We start from the raw sequence: 11002 nt of genomic DNA, 5'->3' as shown, positions 1-11002 counted from the left end.
ATAGTTTTTAAAAAAAAAAAATAGAAATGACATTTGCAGTTAAGGTAGAAAGTTTGAAAATGTAAATATTTTAGCAATGAATCATTATCTTTTGAAAGATATATAGTATCATAACTGCATAATGTGTGTGATAATTATTCATATCTTAAATATACAAACAGTTCTAAGCGTATATTCTGTGTTTTGTTTATCCAAACTTGTTTCAAAATAAGTGTACAACAGCACATTTAGACATTAAAATGTTGCACACAGTCTTTACAAGTATTGGAACCCTTGAACTCCAGGGAAAACACAATCAAGTTCAAACTACATTGCACACACTGAAGCATTTCACGGTTATTTTTACACGACTTCGTATGGATGAAATAATCACAATTCAGGTATATTACACTGGGTACTGAAACACTTTGACAAGACATTCATAGTATCCGACCCACAATGTAGACTTGTATAGTGATAATCTGAATGGACAGTTAACTTCACTGTCTGTAGTAAAGAACATTAAGAACACCCCATCAGGACTCAGCAGATGGATCTGTTTGTTGCTAAAGTCAGTAACAATGATGTTACAGAGGGGGTCACATACTACATCTGTTGGAAAAAAGCCTTCTGTCAGGTTCTGTCCACGGTAGACAGACTTCACACGACCAGAGGGAGACAAAATCATTAGATCACCTGAAGTGTTACTTGTACGGCTCGTAACACAGATATCACTGTTACTGTTCTGTATGACTCTGACTGGGAATGTAAAAAGTCTGGTCTGACCGTCCTCCTGGTACTCATATTCATGGATGACATCACCTGTCACTGTGATGTGTCTCAGAAGACGTCTGGTATATGATTCTAATTTGTACGGAACCCGAACCGACTTTTTATCTCTCAAGCTTACCAACAGCCCACCGTTCACTGACTGACAAATTCCTACTGGTTGCAGAGGATCTGTACTGATGATTGTAGAGACAGATCCTGATGGTGACAGAGAGCTGATTGACTTGTTAAAACCGTCAGTGAAGTAAACATCACCGTTATCAGTCACACACATGTCATTAGAAGAGATATTATATTTATATTTTTTCTCACCATCTTTGTTTACTTGTTCGGTGTAAGGTGACCCTGTTTCTCTTATGTAACATCGATCTTCATTCAATGCCCTCAATAAAAGTATCACTTTTCCTCCATATCTAAATGAACTTGTTTCAGTCAAACAGATATCATCTAAATCCAGATTTTTACCTATCATATTCTCTATTACCTTATTACTGATTTCTCCTTTACTGTATCTCATTGAGTGTTTAAAGTTCTTCACATCAATATCCAGACCAGCCAGCAATTGCTTCAATTCCCTGTGGTTGTCAATCAAGCCGTAATCCGACATGACACTCTTGTTATCATCCATAAACTTTACCATATCTTCTATTTTTTTCTTCTTTTTGTCTAACTCAGATTTCACATTATTTAACTTTTTATTTTTTGCGTCCAAATTATCTCTCAATCTTCGTTCATTTTGTTTCCTGATTTCTGTCAACCTGGCCATTATCTCATCAGCATGCTTCTGAAGCTTTTTAATCTTAGTATCACACATGCCATTATTTTCTATGATTTGTTTTGACACCTTTTCTACCTTCTCATCAATCCCAGGTAGATCCTCTTCCTTGATCTTTGTCAAGAAAGTAATCAAGTTTCTTCTCATTTGGATGGCAGCTTTGGGTATAGTGCTCCATTCGTGATCTCTATGGTCTGTTTTGGTGCACTTACTACAATTAAATTCATCACAATCCTCACATATCACATCAATAGGTAAATCATGGGTTTCACACATTTCAATATGCTCTTGAGGAGAGCCGAGTGGATATTTTGGCTTACTGGCGGCCATGTTTGTCGAATGTCTCCGAAACGTTAGGTAGCTATATACTGTGAGATGCACTGGACTTTAAATATTTAAAAAGAGATTTTTAAAACAAGGTGTATTCATTTGTAACTAAATTCAATAATGAAAACATCTACTATTTTGCGCCTTTGTTCCGTGGTATGCATTTTTGCAAGCCAAGTAAGTAATAAAAGGTATTTACGCAAAGTTTTTCAGTTCCCTTTCCTTCCAGAAAACTCTTGGGAGATTCTTCTGATAGAACTGTGTGCGCCCAAACTAGACTCTTGGAATCAATGAAAAGAATTCATGTTGAATTACGAGGGTCGTGCTTGGAAAGTTCGAAGATGATGTCAATCTTCGTTTTAACGATCTTCGAGATATTGAAAATGAGCATGCACACTGTAATATGGAAAAAAGTGGTGTTATTTTATGTGCTTTAATAAAACTCATGTTATCTAATTTTAAAATCAATACAATTTGTGCCCATGGAGCAAACTCAACAACAGTTTAATGTCAGAAACATGCCGTAAGGAGTTCTCAAAAATAGTCACCCCGTAGATTTTATACTATATAGCAAATTACAAAAGTACTAATTAAAAACGATTAAATATCGTTTGAAATTTATTTTACTAACAATTGATTCAGTATTATATAGTTTTGTTTATCGATTTGCTTTGCTGTGTAAATGTTCTTGCACTAGATCAGCAGCTGTGGAACTCTTACCATGGCCATTCTAAGGATTTGAATTTTTTTATCACATTTATTCCAGACAGATAATCCGTAACATTGTCTTGTCTGATATAAAGCCAATATGGTATGTGTGTTTCCTCGGGCATTTTGAGAATTTTCTGCAGTTTTCCAGAGTACAACATGTTTTTAGCTGGTGCTCCATAACATTCTACGACGTCGTCTCTTTTTCCATTTTCAAGGAATACTGCCTTGCTTCTGAAGTTCTAGGATTTCCTTTTTTCCCCCTCAAAATAGAGAGGATATGACTACATACTTTAATTATTTATTGCATATATATCGTATACAAGGAAATTTTGACGCACTCCTTGATTTTCGTCATTTTAGATATCAAATAAGTTTGAAATATATCACAATATTTTAAAATTTCTTAATGTATTTCATTTGAATTTATTGTTTAAACATATCTACCAAAATTTGGATACGATATTACGTTTAGTAAAAAAAAGTCATGACAGTTGTCCACGGACTTTTCGAACAACCTAGCCCGTACATACAGGGTAATTGACAAAAAGACAGTCAAATACGTACACTCATATATTAATTTGCTTTTCTATGATTATCTATTATCTCTTTGGTTAATAAACTGAATTTATTACTTCCTCCAGTTCTTTGTGCACATTTGTGTAGAACTCCATTTAATGTTAAGAATGGACGGTGGACTTTTAATTATGAAAAAATTCAATTGATTTGTTATAGAATCCAGAGTGAGAGTTTAGTATGCACAGAGTATGGTACATATGTCACTCAAATTAATACATTGTAGTTGCATTATCTGTCAAGGATTTGTGTGGGAGTGACTTAGACCAACCTTAATAACCTTGCAAAGATGATGTGTGAATTATAGTTTAATATGATCTTAAAGTTACATTGACAGTTACATCTTTTTTTATGGCTTAATGTTCGGGTACATGTTACAACCATTTGAGACTTAAAAATGTATACTGCAGTGTCTATTTTTGAATGCTAATAGTTTCAAACTCTAACATTGTCATTTGCAGCTCTATTGAAATATGGTTGCCTAAATTTGGTACTACAGTTATATCCGATGTTATCGGTAGTAAAAAAAAAAAAATTCAATTTTCGTAATATGAATATTTAGATATATACCAAATGCAAGATAAACAAAATGGAGACCACTAATATATGCACTTTATTTGTATGTAGTTTGGAGGAAACGCAGTTTTGGTTTTGTTTCTTAACTATGGATATAACGAATAGAACTCATACTCAGTGCTCATGTAAATAATGCATATCAATATGCATATAATGCAGTCAAGGACATAAAAAAACATCAGAGGTGGGATCGGGTGCCATGGAGTAGTGAGCATTCCCTGCCGATCGATCACACCCTCAATTCTCATAACGGGAAAGCAGAAACATCCGTTCACTATTCGTGTAACAGTGGTTTACCAATTATAGAAAAAGGCCCCTCAGCATTTGACATAATGAAAGGTTGAATTTGATGACAAGGTCATATAGACCATGAAACTTGCGAAAAAATTTCAAACGAGAATTTGATATCCTTGCTTATTAACCTGCCTCGTTTTAGAAATGTTACATACGTAGGACATGTTCTTCCTTATCGAATCAACCGAATCAAACTCAATAAGTAGCTGATAAGGGTAATTACATATTGCTACATAAGGGAGGCTGACGATTGAAAAGTTGAAGTCATCACGTTCATCATAAAGTTTTGTTGTAAGGCTTTCATTAGTCCTTTCTAGTGATACATCCAATATGAAACAAATGTGTCAGACTCTATGTTTTTTTTTTTACTTCAAGTTCACTAGGATACTATATATAGGAATATTTTTGCCCCCACTTTATTCTTCGCCTCTTTCGGCCTCTTCCTGATTGAGAGAATTTAAAAAACGGGGCGAATTCAAAGACAACAGTATGTAGCGCAATTACAAATTTCGAAAATAACATAAGGTATAAAACCCTGTATACCAAATATCATTTAATGCATAGTAGAGTACATTATATATTGAACAAGAATTTTGCAACCTTAATCGAAATTTAGATTTCGACTTGCATACTCCATATGACGATGTTTCCCATTGGCAATTAATAAAAGCATGCTCTGAGTATGATCAATTTAACATTAAAAACATGCATCTGACAAATAAATTATATTCATTTTTCAAGAAATATTTTTAAAAATCAATAGTACAACAATTTCCGGTTTGTTGTGTGAAAACAATTTCTTCTATGTTTAAGTTATAACAACACAAAAATAACCCTTGGCTAAACGTTCAATGTTTACAGTTGAACGTATTCCTAATCCGTCTAAAGTATTGTGGTGTATTTTCTTCTATTTGTTCGCTTTTTTTTAAAACATTATAATTAAGTAATTACAATAAATTTGACTTGATTAATTTTCAATTACAAAGTGGTTAAAGCACTATTCATTTTATTTTACACATATACTAATTTCTTCCGATTTCAAACTTTATATGGGTGCAATCACTGGTCCCGAGAAAACTATCGAGATACGGGAAGTTAGGGCGAGTTACGTTCGTTTCTCTATTAAGACAAACTTTTTATATAAATTAAATGTACAGAAAATTTCCAAAAAGATGATATAAAGTTTATATTCCTTTATGCTACCATGAAATAGATACGAAGATCTTATTTTCGCGAAGTCGTGTTTTAACGCGTCACCGGTCAAATTGACCGATACGGAAGTGAAGGGGTTAATCACAATTCAAGCACATAGCAGTATATACTGAAAAACTTTGACAAGTCCTCCCTTATATCCCACCCACAATGTAGAGTTATATAGCGATAATCTGAATGGATAGTTCACTTCATTCTCTGTCAGTAAGAACTTTAAGAACTCTCCGTCAGGACTCAAAAGATGGATCTGTTTGCTGTTAAAGTCAGTAGCAAGAATGTTACAGACGGTGTCACACGCTACATCAATTGGTTTAAAGTCCTTTGTCAGGTTCTGTCCACGGTAGATAGACTTGATACGACCAGAGGGAGACATAATCACTAGTTCACCTGTATGGTCACTTGTAAGGTTCACAACACAGATATCACCATTCCTGTTCTGTATGACTCTGAGTGGCACTGTGAACAGTCTTGTCTGACCGTCCTCCTGGTATTCATACTCATGGATGACATCACCTGTCACTGTGATGTGTCTCACCAGACGTCTGTTGTGTCGCTCTAATTTATAATCATTTGATTCCAGGTCTTTCAAGGTGACTAATAGTCCACCGTCCACCGACTGACAGATTCCTATTGGTAACAGTGGATCTGTACTGATAACTGTAGAAACAGATCCTGATGATAACAGACATCTGATGGTTTTGTTATCAAAGTCAGTAAAATAAACATCATCAGTATCAGTCACACACATGTCATTAGGACAGATATTACTTTTATGTTTTTTCTCACCTCTGTTGTTTACATGTTCAATATAAAATGACTCTATATCTCCTATGTAACAATGATCTTCACAGATTGCTCTCACTATCATTATTAATTTACCTTCATATTTAAATGAGTTTGTTTCAGTCAAACTGATTTTGTCTAAATCCTGAGTTTTTCCTATCATATTCTCCAACACCTCATCACTGATTTCTCTTTTTCTGTATCTCACTGAATGTTTACAGTTCTTTATTTCAACATCCTGACCAGACAGATTTTTCGACAGTTCTCTGTGGTTGTCAATGAGGTTGTAATCTGACATGGTGCTGTTGTTATCCTCAATAAACTTTATAATCTCTTCTATTTCTTTCTCCTTTTTTTTTAGCTCAGATTTCACTTCATTCAAGTTTTTATTTTTCTTAATCATATTATTCATGAGGAGATCCCGGTGGATATTTGGGATTTCTAGCCGCCATGTTTGTTGAATGTTGCTTAGCTACTACCTAAATTTGAGGTAAAAGTAAGGTAGATATGCACTGTAAAGTGATTTGGACTTATATCATATTACATGCTATGCACAGTAAACAAACACGAGTACCTAATCAAATCATAATAGAAAGAGGTAGCTTTAAACTAGGTTTATTCATCTGTCACAAAAGTAAATTTTTAAAACGTAACTATTGTTTCATGCATTAGTTCTGAGGAATGCATTTTTATTGAGGTTAAAGGGGTAATTATCACCCAATTGGAATCATGGAGAATAATGCCACTTAACTACCCGGTATGTACTTCCAAGTAATACCCTTAAAAGCAACAAGAAAAAATGACATCGTGTATTTTCAAGAGGTCCATGGGCCACAACACTCACCTGAGTCACTATGATTCTGCTGTTCTTCAGCAGAAGGTTTTTTCCCTATATGTATGTGTATGTATCCTATTACTAAGAAACAATGTTCACCCATGTCTATACTGTCCTTCTGTACTTCATCAGCAGATTTCCTCCATTTGGGCGAACCTGCTGAAATTATTATCTTGTTTAGAAAATTGTAATATAACTAACTAACTAAGCACCAGAATACTGATGGAATGATGTATAAATGATGAATGACATTTTTCATATTAACTATTTACAACTTACTGAACTGTTATGCAACATAAACTTAATGTTAAGGTCATAGAAATATGGCGTAGCAATTTCCCCGGAAGCACCTGGTACACGTTTCTCTAAAGTTTAGGGTCAATAATATTATGACGTAAAATTTTAATAAGAAAATAATTTTTCTTTCATGAGATCTTAGTAAGTATAAATAGAAGGAAATTGACATTAAATTGAAGATTAAATGAACTTTTCAAAGTGCGTGAAAATGAGCGATTGCAGGGAAACGGTATATGCCTGATTTTGCGTTAAAAATAGGAAATGGTATCTGTGTTAATGCAGGGAAGCGGGTTAATCATGTTTATGGTTCGTCCATAATTTACACACTGAATCAACGATGGATTTTTCCATTATTTCCTGATCATAGCAAGGAGCACAGGGTGTGACTGGTCGGCAGGAGATGCTCAGTCCTTCATGTCAACTGATCCCACCTTCAATGTTTTGAGGTCCGTGTTTTGTTTTGATTTATGGACTTTTGAGCTAGAATACTGTTCGTTCTCTCCATATATTTCATTCATTCCATATCTTACTGTTATATTATAGCATATGTATTCTATATGATTTATTTAATCAAAAATTTTATGTAAACTAAGGGAAAAAATATTTGAGATATTTTGATATTTCTTCATATATATCAATATGTGTATCATCCTCATACAGAATCGATATTTATATTGATATCTCAATATATAATCCCGACCCTACACCAGAAGGGAGATTTGCGGAGGGGTTATTTGAACAATCTATAATACATTCATATTTCTTATATTTTAAATGGTCTTAGTAGATCTACCGTTTAAAAGTTGCGGCCAGAGTAAAAGTTTGGAATATAGATTTGGAATATAACTATACTAACCTGGTCATTGGTCATTTGCAAAATTATTTTGTTAGAAAACATTCTGATTACACACACAAGTACTCTGAAGTTGACATCAAAGAGATGCTTGAATTTCTGATTGGCAATACCTATGTGGTTTTCGCAGACCAGGTATTCCAACAATCTATTGGAATTCCCATGGGTACAAATTGCGCTCCGTTATTAGCAGATCTATTTTAATATTCATATGAAGCAGAATTTGTGCAAAATCTTGAAAAGAAGAAAACACTTGCTGTGGCCTTCAACTCGACATTTACGTATATCAACGTATTGTCAATTAACAATAGTACATGTAATTTCCATTCCTACGTCAATACGATATATCCTGGGGAGCTTGAGATAAAAGATACTACAGAGGATATTTTACTTGAAAAAGATGTTAATGGTAGTCTAACAACCAAACTATATGATAAACGTGATGACTTTAACTTTTCTATCGTCAACTCCCCTTACTTATGCAGCAATATACCTTCATTACCTGCATACGGAGTATATATATCACAGTTGATTCGATACGCAAAAGCATGCTCTCCGTATGAGCAATTTCTAAAACGAGGTAAATAATTGCAAGCAAGTTGACGAAACAAAAATATCAGCAGTCTCGTTTAAAGTCATCATTTCGTAAGTTCTATCGTCGATACAATGACCTTGTCAGCAAATACAATTTATCATTGAGTCAAATACTGATTGACGTTTTTCATACTAATTGTTAGTCCATTATTTAGACACTGAATTGACAACGGATTTTTCCGTTATTTCCCGATCATGACAAGAAGCACACGGCGGGTGTGACTGGTCAGCAGGGGATGCTCACTCCTCCATGGCACCTGATCCCACCTGGGATGTTTTGGAGGTCCGTGTTTGCTCTGCTCCTATTTTGTATTGTTTTATACACTTTGATATTGAATGCTGTTCGTTGTCTCCATATCCTCCTTTCAAGTTATGTTTCAAGAAAGATTAAGAAGAAATGAATTTGCTCCAAAAATGTTTACCTGTCCACTCATCCAGAAAGCATAGGTCTTGAGCAAAATCCATATAAGGCTGGCAATGAACATTTCTACATGAATTGTCTATCAATTATGACAAATTGTATAGCCCTGTTGTTTGTTTGAAGATTTCTTCGTACATATACGAATCAATTTCTATGTACAAGTATTGCTTGCTATCAAAGACCTTACCATTTCATGAAAAATAATGACTTAAATATCTAATTCATTGCATTATTTCCCCCTTTAAAATTCTTAACAAGAGAAAGCCTTTTTATTTTTTTTCTTGGAAACTACGTAGACTTTTGGCTGGAAAACGATCCATTTTTATATAAATTGTCAAAATTTTCACTACATCAATGCATTATATTGTCAAGAATTTTGTCATTTTCATTTCAAAAGCATTTTTAGCACAGCCTCAAATACAATTTAAGAAATCTGTAATTTTATAAAAGAAGGAATAAATGGGATCAAAAATTCTGCTGATATCTCGTATCTCAGCTGTATGAAGCCAAATAGAAGTCAAGTCATTAAACATTTGGTTCTGAAAAAAGTTGAGAATTAGTAAAGTTTCGGTAGAAGGCAGCTAAGATAAACTGTTAGAGAACAACTATATGTTACACCACAGTATATTGTTTTGAAATTAAACAAAAACGTTATTAAGTTGACAAAAAGTCAAGAATTAGAAGTTTTGTTTTCTCCCTGTTAACTAAGAAAAATATATTCATATGGTACTAAAACTTTCCTAAGAAAAGGAAAATGGATAGGTAAGAGAATATTTAAAATCGACACTATAGAGATGATATTGTTTTCCTCAGCAAACTTGACAGCAGTATCCAAATGTGTTCCTTGATCAGCACATTTATTTGGCATTTGTAAAAAAAAAAAATTATAAATGACTAAGCTCCGATAAGTAAATAATATCTATTGCAAACCACATTATCAAAGTTGATGCTGCATGAAATAATTTTAAAAAACAAGAACAATTGCAATTTTATAGTAATTTATTGTGCATCATGTAAAAAAAATTTAAAACATTTTAAAACACTTTTAGAATAATAATAAACTCAATGCCCCACTTTTCCCCCTACAATTTTCCTAATTGAAACAATAAAAATCAAATAAAAAATGTCCCATACAAGATTTTTGAAGAAATTGTAATGCATTTGTAATATAAACACACAGTGTGCATAAATACTGTACATACATGTGAACTTAGTAAAAAACAGCGAATAAGATGATGATTTGCGACTATAAGGGCATATGTTTATCCCTTATCGGACATTCTACATAGTGATTCGTTAATACTTGGGACCCACAGACATAATACACTAGGAATAGTAAACTCATTGGTTGTGATGGGGGCATATGTTTATCCCTCATAAGACACTTGTGAATTCAAATTGTTGTTTTATTGCATTACGGGACATATGTTTATTCCCATGTTTGTAAATTTTACTCACTTTTGGTATGATTTATGTTTGAGGTGTGTTGCCATTTATTTTTCCTTTATGGGTCTGAACTTTCCCTAGTTCGGTCAAGTCAGTGGCGTTTTCAGACCCATTTTCATGATTTTTCTGTTAAATCTAAGTGGTAATTACTGTAAATTTGGATTATCTCCCTTTACAAAATTGGTTTTATTTCTCATCTTGATATCTTGTGTCTGCTAAAAATTATATGTCATTATTAATAATACTTTTGAGAATTTCAAACAAATTATTAAACGTCACAAAGGTGGCAACACACGACAAACTGTTTTACAGACTTTTTACTCATTGAAGGAGGATAAGATAAGGTGTTCTAGCTTTGAAAGGATTATGGAAAGAAATTAACCAGTTGATGGGTAACCGGGGTATCAAAATACTTATTGCATTAAAATAAATAAATTTAAGTTTACTTAAAAATTTTTATTGTAATCAATAAGTGTCCTCCTTGAATGTGAAAGTCTGAAATACTGTATAGCTGTGCTTTGTAATGTTAATTTTGTT

The 11002-nt window shown here is 33.4% G+C and overlaps 2 protein-coding genes across 2 annotated transcripts; both read right to left on the bottom strand.

Moving 5' to 3' along the window:
- Positions 1 to 385: 385 nt before the first annotated feature.
- On the bottom strand, positions 386 to 1873 carry LOC134232766 (uncharacterized). Its single transcript, XM_062714746.1, has one exon. The coding sequence runs from the start codon at positions 1871 to 1873 to the stop codon at positions 386 to 388; it is 1488 nt and encodes a 495-aa protein (XP_062570730.1).
- A 3451-nt stretch (positions 1874 to 5324) lies between these two features.
- Positions 5325 to 6422, bottom strand: LOC134232765 (uncharacterized). The gene has a single exon (XM_062714745.1). The coding sequence runs from the start codon at positions 6420 to 6422 to the stop codon at positions 5325 to 5327; it is 1098 nt and encodes a 365-aa protein (XP_062570729.1).
- Positions 6423 to 11002: the final 4580 nt, after the last annotated feature.

Source organism: Saccostrea cucullata, unplaced genomic scaffold, assembly GCF_032062105.1.
Source record: "Saccostrea cucullata isolate Sc308-1 unplaced genomic scaffold, CSIRO_AGI_Scuc_v1 ctg4397, whole genome shotgun sequence".
Taxonomy (NCBI): domain Eukaryota; kingdom Metazoa; phylum Mollusca; class Bivalvia; order Ostreida; family Ostreidae; genus Saccostrea; species Saccostrea cuccullata.
Note: the sequence above shows the minus strand (reverse complement) of the source record. Positions and strands in the feature narration are given on the sequence as shown.